The 15,408-nt window shown below is 46.5% G+C and overlaps 3 protein-coding genes across 5 annotated transcripts; all 3 read right to left on the reverse strand.

Annotated features, from left to right (window-relative positions):
* Positions 1 to 6: 6 nt before the first annotated feature.
* Positions 7 to 7,367, reverse strand: triobpb (TRIO and F-actin binding protein b). Of its 3 annotated transcripts, none has more exons than XM_052048509.1 (13): positions 6,983 to 7,367; positions 5,556 to 5,612; positions 4,894 to 4,962; positions 4,716 to 4,828; positions 4,491 to 4,600; positions 3,877 to 4,306; positions 3,242 to 3,479; positions 2,776 to 2,887; positions 2,269 to 2,428; positions 2,031 to 2,132; positions 1,559 to 1,645; positions 1,050 to 1,231; positions 7 to 882 (listed from the first exon to the last, which is right to left on the reverse strand). In XM_052048509.1, the coding sequence occupies exons 2-12, from the start codon at positions 5,584 to 5,586 to the stop codon at positions 1,070 to 1,072; spliced, it is 1,614 nt and encodes a 537-aa protein (XP_051904469.1). In that variant the 5' UTR covers positions 5,587 to 5,612; positions 6,983 to 7,367; the 3' UTR covers positions 7 to 882; positions 1,050 to 1,069. The 3 variants fall into 3 exon arrangements, with proteins under 3 accessions (XP_051904469.1, XP_051904468.1, XP_051904470.1); XM_052048508.1 differs by having other exon boundaries at positions 4,716 to 4,805; positions 6,983 to 7,366; XM_052048510.1 differs by lacking the exon at positions 1,559 to 1,645 and having other exon boundaries at positions 4,716 to 4,805.
* Positions 7,368 to 7,577: 210 nt separating this feature from the next.
* On the reverse strand, positions 7,578 to 11,467 carry LOC127589370 (uncharacterized). Its single transcript, XM_052048499.1, has 4 exons — positions 11,286 to 11,467; positions 9,175 to 11,149; positions 8,894 to 9,011; positions 7,578 to 8,301 (listed from the first exon to the last, which is right to left on the reverse strand). The coding sequence occupies exons 1-4, from the start codon at positions 11,377 to 11,379 to the stop codon at positions 8,194 to 8,196; spliced, it is 2,295 nt and encodes a 764-aa protein (XP_051904459.1). The 5' UTR covers positions 11,380 to 11,467; the 3' UTR covers positions 7,578 to 8,193.
* Positions 11,468 to 13,219: 1,752 nt separating this feature from the next.
* nol12 (nucleolar protein 12) lies at positions 13,220 to 15,394 on the reverse strand. The gene is made up of 6 exons (XM_052048526.1): positions 15,210 to 15,394; positions 14,738 to 14,843; positions 14,609 to 14,657; positions 14,304 to 14,449; positions 14,121 to 14,215; positions 13,220 to 13,917 (listed from the first exon to the last, which is right to left on the reverse strand). Exons 1-6 carry the CDS (start codon positions 15,317 to 15,319, stop codon positions 13,716 to 13,718), a joined length of 708 nt encoding a protein of 235 aa, XP_051904486.1. The 5' UTR covers positions 15,320 to 15,394; the 3' UTR covers positions 13,220 to 13,715.
* Positions 15,395 to 15,408: the final 14 nt, after the last annotated feature.

The raw sequence follows: 15,408 nt of genomic DNA on the forward strand, positions 1-15,408 counted from the left end.
ACGACATGAGCTTCTCGTTTTATTCATTGGTAAAAGTGGATCATTTACAAAATACCGTAAATACAGTATATTAAATATATTTTTTTTATAAAAGGTAGGTAAGTCATTTTATCACAACATGTTTGAGTCCCATCTTTGTCAACAACTTGGCTCATTAATGCAACACCTGTCAATTCTTTTTGGCCAGTAATGATGAAGACACAGAGGAAAAGAAAATGGAGGTGTTTTGGGGCAATAAAGCAATCCTGAATTTTTCCAAGCAAAGGAATTTGAGGCTAAATTTGGTTGGAGACTATTTCTTTCATGTCTAATCAGCCTACCAGGAGTGATAATTTGTCTTGCTCTGTTGTATGAATCCCAACTCTTTTCTGCATCTTTACAAAAATAAAAGACAACCCAAGCTCAGGTTTCCTGTTTACAACAATATAAAAAAAAACTAGCCTTTCATTTAAAAGTACAGTATGCTGTACAGCATTAAAAAAACAAACCGAGATGACAGTAGCTCTGTGTCAGCCGGTGGCCTCAAGCCGAAAACAGACACATAAGGATATATTGGTTCATCCATAGTAAAAGTTGAAAATAACATGAAATAACGGAAACTATGCAATATAACAGTTGACAAATATTCCAGTTTTAGGACAAAATGCACACTCATACACGCTTTCACTTGCTAGAGGCAGAAGTTTCAGGAAGAATGGCAAAGTGCAGTATATACGTCACACATGGTCCAGTGTAATGAAGCCAGTTTGCAGCTGGGCCTCGCTGCTGATTGGCGGAAAGACTGAAATTTCAGGCACCATCGTGGCCCCGCCCTCTCAAAGTTCAACCGTTTTCTCTACTTTTCTGTATCTCGTGTTTATTCAGTCACATTGAAGCAGACACCTGCAAGACAGCAAAAAAGACAGACTCGCGTCAAATTTCTATTTAGCATTGAATAACAAGGCCAATTGGAAGACATGTTCCGCCCAGAGCCGAATGAAAATGTCAAATAATCCAGGCACTGTTGTGCATTTTCGGAAAATTGCACTTAATAAGCAGCATCAATTCAAACCTTTCTCTAAGCAGGCTCTCAGTGGTCCATGCTGTTGCCCAGCCTTTGGCCCTCCTGCAGTGCGGCCATGGCCAGCCTCAAGTGCTCCTTTAGACTCTGGATCTCCCGCTCGCTGCGACCTTTCATCCCACTCAGCTCCTCATTGACCTCCGCGTATCGCTCGCTGGCCAGGCGTTTCTCCTGGTGTGAAGTGTGGACATTTGTGTTAAAATACGGTTGCGTCATCACATCCCCGAGGTCAACGAGCCTTCACATTTTCCTGGTTCGCCATTCGCATTCAGTGTTGCTTTTGAGCGCCGAACACATTTTTTTTTACAAACTTTCACACGCTTCACAGAAGCTCCACACAACGCAGGCGGTTGGGAATTAAAAGATTGGGCCAAGGGAAAGATCAGGGAAACCATTCATCCAACACAGCACGGATTACGCGGCGCGCGTGAAACGGCGTATAGGTGACGCCGCGCCTGCTTAACCAAATTGAATGACGTCATCACACACATACGGTACCGTGTTGAGGAACTGCAGTTCATTCCTTAGACAGCTGATCTCCTTATATAAGTACTCAATCTCTTTTTCTTTGACCCTGAGAAGTACCTGGAAGAGAAACAACAGTGTGGTTGGTTTTCCATTTCCTTCGCTAAGGTCATGACATATCTCAAAGGCGATGGCACAAATGATGTCATCCTTAGATGTCAGGTTATTCCGCCCATGCCGACTTTGGGGTATTGACATGGATTCGAAAAATATTTTACATCAGTGAATGAAGGAGAGAGTAAGGAGTGATGTGTGACTTGCACATTGTGCAGCGTTCTTTGCGGCTCACAACAATCTGCTTACAAAAGACCGAGGGGGTGACGCAAGCTCACACCCACACGCTTGCAGCAGGCAAACTGAATATACAAATGCCGCCTGTGCAATTGAAAGGACTTCCCTCCTTATGTACTTTGAAGTGTTGAGGTGAAAATAGAGCTTTCCTCACCTCGAGTTCACAAGATGTTGCTTTTTTGTCGTCTTTTGAACCCAGATCCGAGTTGGTACATCGTATGCGGAGGAGCTCCTCTGCCAAACGGTCCTGTAAGCTCTGGAAAGAAGAGTTCTTCAAAATCAATTGGCATGCAACACCTTTTCCTTTGTTACAGGACAAACTGAACACACGACCACTTTTCTGCCGTGATGCAAATGTCTGTTTAGTTGTGCATTTTAGTCAGAAAACGTACTTTGTTCTCTTTCCTGAGCTGCTCAAGGTCTCGCTCCTTTCGACTGAGTTCTCTCTCCCTTTCGGCGTTGCTCTGTTCAGCTCGGTTCAGCTCCAGACATTTCTGAGAGTAGCGCTCCGACAGTCCGCCGAGTTCTCTCTGCAAGGCCCGACTCTCTGCCCTGCAGACACGTGGAAATGAGCACAACTTTATGAACCTCAGTGCAATGCTGTCCATTCACCTCGGGAGAAGGGACAGGAAGAGGGGGGGGGGGGGGAAATGAAAGACTGACAAATGAAAAACTGTCACAGGCTTGATGTGACGACACTTCCTGAAAGCACCGCAGGAAAAGCATTGCAGCAACTGCGTGAAGCTTTTAAAAAAGAAATGCCGATATACAGCCAAATTCTTTGGTGGCCACTGTAGTGATCTTTTTTTTTTTTCCTTCTTCAGACAATGAACTGTGGACGGCGTCAATCAATGCGTTACCCATCAATCGATTCATATCACACGGACAAAATCTCTTACTGTTGTTGGATGCGCAAGCTCTGCGCATCAAGCGATCCGCTGCTTAGTCTGTTGACCTTCTCCACCTCTCTCTCCAGCTCCTCTTTGTGTTTCTTCTTGACCGCCTCCATTACTGAAAGAAAAACAGGACATTCTTAGAAGCCGAGAGGCACCGTGTCTTCTTCCAAATAAGGTGCGTTTGCGGTGGTCAGGTTTTGTTTATGCACCGTGAAGCTCAAACTGGCTTCCCGGGACCCCCAGTAATGAGTCCCTAAATCAAAAGTGGCGCATGGGACAGTGTGGCTGGGGAAATAGTGCAGCAAAGTCACACTTCCCATTTTCTTGCAGTGTGCATCGATACTGTATTTGCACGGCTGAAACAAAACCATGCCGCAATTCACCACTTTCACTTTTTTTCGTATGAGTCAACCCTTTTTTTTTTCTTTTTTTTTTAAATTATACAGTACAAAAATATAGTCAAGCTGACCTCGTGATGTATCTTGAATCTCCTCCAGCAGCAGCCTGTTTTTCTCGGTTTCTAACTCTGCCATCTGGCGGTCGTGCTGCCTCTGCAGCTCCGCCATGGCTTGTCGATGAGCCTGGTCCATGGCAGTCAGGCTGCGGCTGCACGGACCGTCGGGCCCGCAGCCGGCCGCCACCCCTCCGCCCCCTCCCCTCCCTCCCCCCTGTTGTAGTTGTTCAAGCTGTTGCCTCAGTGAGGCCACCTGAAGAGAGACAAAGACGGAAGTAAAGCCCACTGAGAGCGCTGAACTCAAGTCTAACCATGACCGTCGCATTTCTAAACTGCGAGGGAGGATCTTTTTCAATCCAACAATTTGGAACACGTTTTGTATAAAAAAACGAACACAGACGCACAGCAGTCAGATTTGGCAGCATTCCTCAAGTCCAATTTTTTTTTTTGGGGACATCATCCTATCTCTCTAGAAATTTTAAGCTAAGAGGAATACTGCTAAAGCAAACACAGGCCAGAAGGACAGCGTCTATTTGAAGTATTAAAAGGCAGAAACTGGAAAAGACTTCATCTAACAAAAAAGATGAAGGTTAATTTGCATCAGAATTTTGTTTGCAAATTAAAAAAAAAAAAACCTGTCCACACACTACCTCCCTCTGCAGCGCCTCATTGGCTGACTGGCTGAAAGGCCGCGACCCCACTGTTGGTTTCTCCTTTAAAGGCATCCGCTCAAACTCCGCCCACTTTTTCTCAATCTCTTCCTCCATGCGCAGCTTTTGATCGACTCCTCCGCCGGTGCCCTTCCGAGACAGCACAGCCTCCCACTGGCCGCTGGTGGCGTCCCGTGTTTTGTCCTCCTGCCGTTGGCTGTGCGCCTTGTGGTGGCCCTCCCCGATTTCTCGTTGACTGGCCTGCACGTGGCTGGACGAAGCAGAAACGGGCGAAAGCTCGACGTAGTCAAACCTGCGCGAAGAGGCAGGAATTTCCAAGGGCACGTCAGCGTGCCGTGATGACGGTCGCCGGGAAGGCGCTTGAAGGCGGGAGTGGGAGTTTTCCTTGTCACTACTGCTATCAGGCAGTCTGGAGAATATTTGAAACAAACAAATACAAAAAAAAAGGATCAATTTCAAGGTAGCATTAGCATCATTTTGTTAGCTAGCGGTAGAGGATAGGATACAATCTGAAGCTACCTTTAGGGATGGGCAACTGGCAGACCACAATCTGAAAAACTCAAACTTTCTATGAAGAACAATGCAGAAATTACTGTGTGATGTCCGGTGAGGTACTGGGCCTGATGCATTTCTTTAAAACCTCAATCCAGTTCCTCCTGATTCCCGCTGTCATGGCGGAAAGAGTAAACATGGCCTCCCGTGTCTGGAGAAGAACAGATGAAATGTTCAAAGATACCAAGACGTGGCCACATGTTCATCAGATGGGAAAAGAAAGAAAAAGGAAAACAATCAAATGTTCAAGCAGTGAAATTACTTGCCTGTATCTGAAACCCATAATTCTTCTCCACATCAAACTCCGACACCTTGATGCAGGATTTCAGATCAATTTCCCCGTCCGAGTCGTCTTTCTGAACCAGAAGACCCAAGCGCCCTTTTCAGTTGATGTTCCAACGCGCCTTTTATTGTTTATTTGCGAAAACAGGCGACTCAACTCACCTCCTCCGCACTGGAGTCTCTGTAGTACTTCAGTCCGGCATCGGTCAGAACAAACCAGTGCTTCTTCCACTGTATGCAGCAGATATCACATGTCAGACAACGCAACCGAAACATTTACGGACTTCAAAACAGAAAAGTCGAAGGGGGACTGAGCAGCCTAAAACTGCTGTCCACTGATTGGACTCGAGAGAGCGGCTGCAAGGAAGGGAAGAAAAAAAAACACCAAACTAACCAAGGCAGACAGGAATCAGAGTCATTTGCTTCTCGTGAGTAGAGTGCAGGATTATATTTGGTGCCCCCTTTTTTGTTGACTTCATTTTTGTTGACATTCACGGCGCGGTTAATGCCATTATCTTTACTGTCAGTGGCAGATAAAGTATGGCCCAAGGAACACAGACAACTAACTCTTATCTTCAATCGGACCCACTTAGCATTCAAAATACCGGTAAACTATTTTAAAGATAGGTTTTAACTTCTGCAAAACTCCTTGCCCATCTGTCTGTGCGCGTGTGAAATTAAACGTGGCCCTTGAGCACAAAAGTATGCCTCACCCCTGCGTGAACCTTTGGGAAAATCAAATCTAACTGTGCTACTTGGTGGGAAGGTGGGGAGAAAAGAGTTGCAGGAGAACAAACGAAAGTACATCTTCTAGGGTATTTCACCTCGCCACAATCGTCCAGTTTTGACATCCATCCCTTCTTGAAGTTTAGGAGGTCAGGCTGCGGGGCAGAGAATCACAAATCAATGTGAGGAACCTTCACCGCAAATACAGATTTGTCACATGACAGACAAAAGGTTTTTGCTCCTGATGTAGATATCCATCGTATAGCCACTGCATGCAACATGGCCGTGGTCTCGTGCTGTGCGACAAAGTTGCATCGTCAGACACGGGTGTGAAAAGTAACAGCCAAGTGCTTCGGTCAAAGGATTTACTATCAGCATCAGCAAACCCATTAAAACAAGTGAGGCGTTTAAAGAGGGCAAAAGTATCACTCGTCATAAACCAGTGACAGTAGATTTTTTTTCTTCTTCAAACTAACCCCTGACCCATATCCAGCTGTCAGTCTGTTTCTGCTTTTTAAACCGCAGAAAAACATGTAGGAGTCGAGAGGGAGGTTTTGGTGAGTACTGTACTTACTTGTACTTACAATGAGACAATCTTGTTTGCGGCGCATGGCTCCCTTTTGCTTTTCACTGACAAACGTTAGTCCAACACTCTCAGTAAAAATGACAGCAGTCAATAAATACCACTAAAGTTTCCTATGAGAAAAGTTTGGAGCCAATAGGGACGAAGCGGGAAGTCAAACGAGGCATTTCACCAGCATCCGAGACCAGATTGTGGTCCGTTGTATCAGTATTATTTTTAGTATTGTATCAAATTAGCTCTTCACTTTCTATTGCACTTGTCCTCATTGGTGTTGAGCTGGAGCCTATCCAAGCTGACGTTCGGTGTGAATGTTGACCAGACAAATATTTTGCCAAACGATATTTTTGAATAACGAATGTGTCGAGCTGGGGTGGGGGGTTTCACAGGGGCTCCCCGGGAAGGCTTTCTATTCCCCCAAGATCGACGCCCATGTTCTAAGCACAAATGGGGGTGATTTGGTCTGCTTGGTTTATGATGTATCTTGCATATTATGACATTGTTATTGTCGCTGACAACGCGCCGATGTCATTGCTAACTGTAATGACGAACGTACACGAAAGCACGAAGCAGCCGACAGATTTTTAGAGTAAACAACGCATAAAAGTATGGCTAAAGCAACCGGCACACTTTTTAGATGCTTACGCTGGTCTCAGAAATGGAGAAAATCCGAGATGGGAAGCGTACAAAACTAAATTTAGTGTCCATATGAATAGTTCGGAAGCGTAAATAGCAATAAAGCTACCAACTTAAAACACACCCTTGGACTGTGACAAAAACGCTGTCCAGGACGGCTCATTTAAGCAGGTAATAACATGCAAATGGAGAATACAAATGCAACAATTTTAAACTGAAGTAGTTGCCATTTGAACATCGGGTTTCATTTGCTAAATCGTCTATGAGAAAGGAAGAAAGGAAGACGTTGCTTTGAAAAAAAAGACTTACCGTCATGATAACAGGATCCGGTTAGGACGTGGTTGAAGGAAAAAAGCAAAGTACCGTTAACTCATAAAAACCACACTTCTACCTCTCTCTGTTGGAATTCCCCGTTCGACTTCACTCAATCAACTCGTCAATAAAGTTGTACAACTTTCTTGGTCAAGACCAACGTTAATCGACTTTGGAAAACCCGCGCCATTCACTGTCCCATCAAGCGATGCTTCGACATTCTTAAGGAGAAAGTGAACTCTGCCAAACACAGACCCCTTTTGACGCAATTGCGGCTAAAAAAAAAGAGAAAATCGTTTAGCGTGATCTTGGACAGCAGAGACTCGACTCGTATTTTTGACTTGTGGTTTACTTCCTGGGCGGCTCCGCTTGACTCTTTGAAGAAAACACAGCTCTGTAGCTCCCGCTCGCGGTCCGCAGCACCAAGACTGCCAGCGCCAAGACAAATAGACACTGAGCACCTCGTTAAGCATCGTGACCCGTTGCTGCGTACGTTCACGCGTCAGCCATATTTGATGTGGCATATCTACTCGGCGTCAATTTACGCTAATGGTTTGACCGCCATAGAGTGAAAACCTATAAAGTGCACAAAGTAAATGCCTCTCAATTGCCCCCCCACACACAGTCTTAAACCCACGAGATCTGGTTTTGAGTATAAAATGTCAGTCAGTCGTAAATCTCTATCGGGCAAATGAATGAGCCATCTTCATCAACCGCTTCACTTTTCCACACCCAATATGGTCGCGCCTTAGACGTACAATTGGCGCCAAGGCGACGTCTACGTATCTACATGTATGGTCCACACCACCTACATCCGGGTCACCCAATTTTGTCACTGTTGGTTTCACTTGGCGCAACCCAGGAATTTCAACACATGCCCCAGCCAGTACGCCACAAGTGACACAGCTCAATCTTAAGAAATGCCTGTAGCCATTACGGTAGAGAGTCTACAAAACAACTGCACGTTGACAAAAAGAAGGTTCGGTGTAATCCACAAATAATAAACATGATCTGTGAACGCTGGGCAAGCTGTCATCTGGTCTGACAACTGTAGAAAAGAAAGATAATGTTTATTACCGTATGAGTGAGCTTTCGTGTTCTGAAGAATTGGCTCGTGACACTATTTGGGAAGCATTTTGTGTTGCATTTATGTAACAACTGTGTTTTGATTTGCCACCAGAGAAAATTCAAAAAATAAATAAATGAAATCAGTGAAAGTTGTTTGTACTAGCTGTGTCGCATACCTGCATTGGCGCTGATTTGTGATGATAATCTGTCCAAGTACTGCCCGCATCTGCTGGGGGACTGCAAGACCTCTGAAAATGAGTAACTCATAGTTAAGAAGAGCACAAGTATTCACAAGATTTCAGTTTTTTTTGTTAAATTTCAGGATGAATCCAAAATGCACAACATTAAAACCTTTAATGGTGAACTTAATTTGACCGTCAAAATTCTGAATGCATGTGACAAATGTTCAGTCTTTTAACTGGCTGAGCTAATTTACATGATAACTGCTACCTGTACCAAGTTTCTCCGCTCATGAAGGCCCTCCCAGATCTGCCATTGTCAAGCGAATTGTCGGCACGGCATGAAAGCGCTATCACGTTGAAGCCAAACGGTAAGCAACGCTTTCGTGTCAGGTTACCGTAGATTCGCATTAGCGGACATAGTTCGGCGCATTAGCTTCTAATCACCAGCGCATACTTGTGCGGCTAAGCTTTTGATGTGAAGGGGTGATATCGTCATGGTAACGAAAGCATTTGCATAAGATAGAAATGCTTCCCAAAACAGTTTAGTTTGAAACAGTGTGCTGAGAGAATATTAAATGTCAGCGAGCGAGACAGACAGGCGGGCGGACATACGGACCCCGATCGATTGGATCCATTTCATTGCGATCTCTCAACCTACTTGCAACGAGGAGCAGGAGTGAACTCGAGGTAGATACCCGATGCCGCCATAGTGCCATTCTCTGTCCGTTTCCCCCGTGTCTTCCCACTCTCTGGAGGGATGCTTGCTTAGGGAGTGGCTGCAAGAGCACAATGGAGGTGTCAGATGAATCAATGAAATGCACGGAAGAACCCGATGCAACCACTAAGTGCTTATAATGTGCCACCATGGCGGATGCGGGGGAGCCGCCCAGAGCACATCTCATGTTTCATCGTGCGTTATCGGATTCGATCAAATCTAACCTGGCTGGTTTGAAGAGCTGCTGTCTCCGAGAGCGCTGGTGAGGTCTCTCCATGTGGTCGTGCTCATCTCTCTGATGGATCCTTTTGACATTGGGCAGATCAGCCATCGTGGCATAGTCCTCCTTTTTCTTTCCAGCGGAGGCCACAGACTCTGAGGAATCCATGGAGCTCTGCGATAAAGTACGACTGCGCATTTTCATTGGGGGTACAGGCGAAGGGCTCCTCTGAGCATGATGGGTGGTATAGCGATCTTCTAGACCCCGTCGCCCATCCCTAGATCGAAGACCACCGGGGCTTCTCGGAGTTTGCAAGGTGACCGAAGCGTTTTTGTGGACTTGTGCATTCCGCATGGTGGGAGAAGCAGCGCGGGATAGCGAGGAGCTGCGTAGGGAAGGTGTTGATCCCCGCCATGACCGTGGTGAGCGATCAGGGGCAGATTTGGAGACACTATCGTTGTTTTTTCTCTGAAATGAACGGCCGCCCTCTCCATTGTTGGGATGTCTGAGAACAGAGTAGCCCGGAGGGTCGTTGGTGGTATTTCCAGACGGGGAAGCATTACGGGTGTTCTTATTATTTCTCTTTAGCGAGCTGCCACGCTCATTTTTACGAAATGAGGCTTGGTGAGGGGCCCTGTAGCTCTGTTTTGATGGCAAAGAGCTACGGCTGTCTAAAGTTTTAACTTCAGACTTGCGCAGTGTCGACTGAGTGGAAGTTTCATCACTTCTCCTTGAAGGAGAGGAATTTCGACTTTCACGACCATTAAACAAAGTACAGCTTCCTGTTTTTCGAAGTGGATATTGACCAGTAGTCTGAAAGGATCTTTTTTCAGAATAGCTATCAAGGACTTGACTGCCACTGCCAGTATTGGATCCCGTCTTGTTAAATTTTGGCTGACTCGTTGTGTCATAACAACATTTGGTTGGGGGGCGGCTTGGGTTTTCACGATCGAGACCATTCAGTCCATTTCGCAGGACAGCCTGACTTTCAATGTCGTAGCCTTCTCGTATTGGGGACCCGCAGCGTCCGTGATGACCTCTTCCGTCCAGTGAGGTCATCGATTCCCATTTACGTAGGACAAATTGGCCCGACGAACTGTAAGTTCTTCTTGCGGGCGAGGACGCACGACTTTCACGGCGACTCCCAGAAGGTCTGCGAGATGGAGCGTGCGTAGGATTGGCGAGTCCGTGGAAAGAACTGATCGCATTTCCGGCTTTGTAGAGTGACATTTGGCCAGCAGATGAGCTCCTGCTTTCCAGACCACTGAAGGATCCACTTACTTCCGTTTTTCGTAAGGCGCTCCGGAAATCAGAGACTGTACTGGATTGGGATTTGACTGACCTGGCAAGAGATTTAAAGTTTCTTGGCAAAGTTCCAGAGTCTACATGTCGGCCATGTGATCCTCGCAGGGTGCCTCTCAATCGCGGCTCCGTAGCATCAACGGTATGCCCTCTGATCGGAGAAAGAAAGTCATCATCCCTCCATCGAGCGTTTCCACGTGGCGGGGAGGAAAAGCGAGATTGTAGAGCTGAGCCTTGCCTCGAAGAATCAAAGCGCCCAAATTGTCGGGAGGCAGAATTGTAAGAAGCCGTTCCTCTACCGTACGAGCGGATCAAGCCTTTTCGCTCCGCACCGGCTAGCGACTCAGCTATTTTGAAAGGGGTAGGACTCGGAGAACGAGCGCCGACCTGTGCCTCAACCTCAACGGCAATGTCGTAGGGGTCAGGAGGAAGGAATTCCACAGGCAGATCTTCATCCTGAACCTCGGGTACCTGCCTCTCAGAGGCCAGACCGAGACCGGGATTTCTGAAGGGGACGGTATCCTTGGGCTCGATGTTTTGACTGTTAAAGATTGGATGGCCTCTTTCGAAATGGCGAAAAGGAGCTTGGGGGCTGTTAACACGGGGGGCGCGGGCACCTGCTGGCCTCCCCAGAGAGAAGTAGCCGCTTTCTCGCTTCTCTCTTTCTTCTTTAAACCCTGGTGGGGGGTGAAGTTAAACAATGTGACAAAAAATATTCAGAACTATCATTTCGGCCGCCATTTTAGGTCACGGCTTCTGATAGTCTTGACGCCACAGCAGGCCTGGCTAAGCTGTGATCGCTCACCAACTGACCTGAACGCCTGTTGAGACCATCTCTGCTGTGAGTTTCGTCCATCGTCCAGGACCGGGCGTCGCTTCGGTGAGGTGATGGGTCAAGTCGAGTCATCCTCAGCGGCGGGTATTCATTCTCTGCGCTGCCGGAGCCGCTGAGCTCCCGGTAGTCGTCACTCTGGTCAAGACAGCTGTTTGGAAAGTGTCACGGGGGATGGCGGTGGAAAATGAAGATGAAGTTAAAAGTAAAGAAAAAGTCTAATATGGTGTTGGGAACTGGTAACACACAAAAAAAAACAACCCATAAATGACAAGGCAAACTTATCACGATTATTAATCGGTAACGCAGTAGTTACCTGTCAGCGCTGTCGTCGTCATCTCCGTCGCAGATGTACAGCTCACAGTCTGGGCTCAGAATGTACAAAGAGCTCTCGGCGCGACCCGGTGAACCTCCAGTCACATCGCGGCAGCTGCTCACCACAGACAAACGCTCCGAATCCTCCTGATAGGGATGATCAACACGGACCAATCACAAGACACATACGTGCCACGGAGTTGGCCCACCTTTCCTCCAAATGTAGAAGATGTAAGCCTTCAATCCACTTCGTTTACGGCTACTATTTGATATTCCGATAGATATGCACGATACAAAAGAAAATGTGTCCGACGGGCTCTTGTCTCTTTGGCCGCTCTCTCACCTCTGACACACTGGCATGTGCAGTCTGTCGTTCGATTCGGGTTACAGCTGTGTAACTTGACTCAGCTTCAAGGGCCGCCTGATGAATTATTGACACATTTTCTTGCCGCAACCTCCTGTTTTAATTTGATTGTAACTGATCTCCCCGTCGAGTGGCAGACGCGATCCTCACGAACGCCGGGTAGCTGTACAAACGGTGTGATAGTAATATCTCTGGACAAAGAGGCCTTGGAGAATAGCGCTGTAGCTGTTTCGAGCACTTTCGCATCTCACTGAGCTAAAGGCACGAAGGTAAGGTCAGCAAAATATGAGGATGAAACGATTTGTTTCGGCTTGTGCAGATGCACCGCTTCAAGCTCTCTTCTTACCATCTGAAACCTCGCAAGATACCGCAGCTTCCTGTCCGCCCATCTCGTCTTTCTCCAGTGTGGGACGAATAAAGGATATCTTATCTTATCTTATCTTATCTTTCTCACCTTGCTGCTGCTGGTGTCTTTTTCCTCCACCTGCGAGGAGATTGGCGTTAAGGGTATTCCATTGCCGGGTCCCGTCCCACATTCGGATCCAGCGGGAGCGTCTGCGGCAGAGTTCCGCTGCGAGGAATGAAAATGCCTTTGACGCAGGCAGTCATGGCAGCGGGAGGGGTCGAAGATGTTGGGTTGAAAAGCGGGGCACGCAGGTTCGTCGTCAGAGAGAGGCATGATGATTTGGGGATGTGAATTACCGTCATGGCATCCCGTGGAGAAAACTGAGACAAAAGCAAAAAGAGAGAGCGTCAGAAAAACAAGATTCTTACAAAACATATTTTATAGACAACGTTCAATGATGTGTCCTAACAAATGATGAACCTCACCTGACTGGGGAAGCGTCTCGTTGCCTCAGCAGAACTGCCCGTTGACCCGCCAACGGGCACCTGGCTCACCCGCGTGGTCGCAATAGTCCCCAAGTGCACATCCCTCCTATTGGCTGAGGACACAATGAGTGAAACAGAAGCGTCGATAAGACGAGCGCCGCGGCTCTCCGCGAACCGGGTTACAGCTCCGGGGTCGACCCCCGGAGCTGGCGGCCTGCAAAGCCCCCTTGTATTAAATATCATGGCTTTTGAAAGCTCCTGCTGCGGCGCACGCAGGCTCAGGTTAGTGTAAATAAATAAACACGAGAGAGGAGGGGGGCTGAACATACATTTGGCCAAAGTGAAAGAGGTTAAGCTCGGTAAACACGACTCTCGTTTGTAAACAGTGGCACGGAAACAAACAAGTGTGACAATGTTGGGATTTAATGAGGCGATTAAGCTTTCATCAAACTAAAACAGTGAGTGTATGAAAATGACAGAGTCAAAGGATACCAAGTGTTTACATGGCAGGACGTGTGGAAATACAGGACCAGCCACACCATTAAGGCACACCTGCACGGCCACAATAAAGCACACAGGAACAGCCTTTTCGCAAATCGAACTTGGTAATTTTTTATGAATGAACCGAGATCTAAACGTGACAAAGGGCAGCTCTCGGTATGCCGCAGTGCAATTTGGCAAACTACAACCGCAATCACAAAGGCGTTGTTATTGTCATACCTCTGCGGCAATGCCGCTTGCTCAAAACGGAGTACTTGCATGTGGACGCGGCTCTTACAATCGCTTCTCATTAAATTCAGCCAGTGGTCAATGTTGAACATGATTAGCCAAACCACCATCTTAAGATCTGTTAAGCACTTCAACCAAGGTGTGAACAGTCCGAAAAAAAGATGATGAGCGTTCATTCTTGTTGCCGCTGCTTCTTCCCCGTCATGCGTCGCCTGTGCCACTTGCTGGTTTTCTTGCCGCTGATTTTGCTCTCACTGACTCTCTTGTCCGCCTTCTTATCTGTCTGTCGGCCTCGTCCTCCTCGGCCGTCCTGCTTCCCTTTCCTCTTCCCCTTGCTGGTGTAGACGCCGAGCGAGGCGGTCAGCGAGCGGATCCTGATATAGTACGGGGGGGGGAAAGATGGACAAAGAAATTCCAATAAACAGGAAAATTTTTTTTTTTTTACATCCAATCATAATTTCCCAGAGGACAGTGATTCTCAACCTGTGGTTGGTGAGCTCCCACGAGTGGAACCCGAAGGCACAACATTACAACGATCGATTTTCATGAGTTGCAGCTCGCGTGTGGAGAAGCTTACTTTTTGTTCAAGATTGGATTGCCAGCTTTTTTGGGCATTGTCATTGGTTTCTCCTCTTCCTCCCCATTTTCATTTTCTTTAGGTTCCCCGTTGGCCTAAAAACAAAACAAAAAACAGTGAATGGTAGGTCGATGCTACCTCGATACGGTTGTTTTCTTTAAGCACTCAAGTTAGCATGCTCACCTTATTTGCTACTCGTTCGAGCAGGTGATTGGCGGTTAGGTCCAGGTCGCTGATGGTCGTCACTGTGACCGTGTGATTTGGATGGTCAATTTGAACAGATTCTGTTGTATTGGTGATCACATCCTCCAGATCATCTTCACTTTCCGCTGTACGGGACATCAACATCACGTTACAAGTCAATAAATTCAACTCACATGCCAAGGTACCACTGTATCTGTTATCTGTCAGTCTGAAATTCCCCCACCTGGGAACTCTTTCAAATTATGAAAATAAAATGCATGTCTGCTTTGAGCCTTCTGACTCACCGAGCGCTTCTTGTCTCTCCTTCAGCATTTTCACGTATTCCTTATGCCTCTGAAACACAGTCAAAGCAACACGGTGCTGTCTGAGTCGAAAATAGTTTTGGACAATCTGCTCCTTTGTTTGGCACCGACCTCTTCTCTGACTCTGTTTTGTTCTTCCTTGATCTTCTTGCGTATTTCTGCCACAGCTGCTTTCCTCCTTTCCACTTTCCGTTTATGGAAACCAGTGAGATAATCCCTGACAGGAAGATGTATCAACACAGCACACACACATCCGCCTTTAGAAATCCAGTATATAGCCTAATAATGCTCTTTGTTTGGTGAATGCAGTTTAGTGTAAAATCAAATTTTTACTCATTTATAATTTATACTCAGAGATGTTTATAGGTTTCAAATAACAATCATAATAATGATATAAAACGCCGTTCATAAAGATGTATTAAACTATAGACCCAATTCAAATATACATGCGAAACAACAACGAATACAGCTAGTGATGTGGTCACTAGCCATTAACTGAGCCAATACATTTATTTGTACGGCATTAACGCTTTAACAAAAGCTGTAGCTGTAGCAACATAAAAGAATTATTCGGTACACTTACTCTCTCTCTTCGTCGTCAAATATTAGGACGCATTTATTTTCCCTCTTCTTAGATCCAGGCTTGAATTTGGCCTTATTGGGCCTATTATTGGGCTTTTTTCTGTTTTTCATTGCTCTGTGTTCGTATTTCCCATGTGCATTGGGAGTCGGCTGTCTGACAACTTCCGGGCTTTCAGTGTTTAACTGCGTGCTCGCTAATC

The sequence above is a fragment of the Hippocampus zosterae genome, chromosome 17 (assembly GCF_025434085.1).
Source record: "Hippocampus zosterae strain Florida chromosome 17, ASM2543408v3, whole genome shotgun sequence".
NCBI lineage: Eukaryota > Metazoa > Chordata > Actinopteri > Syngnathiformes > Syngnathidae > Hippocampus > Hippocampus zosterae.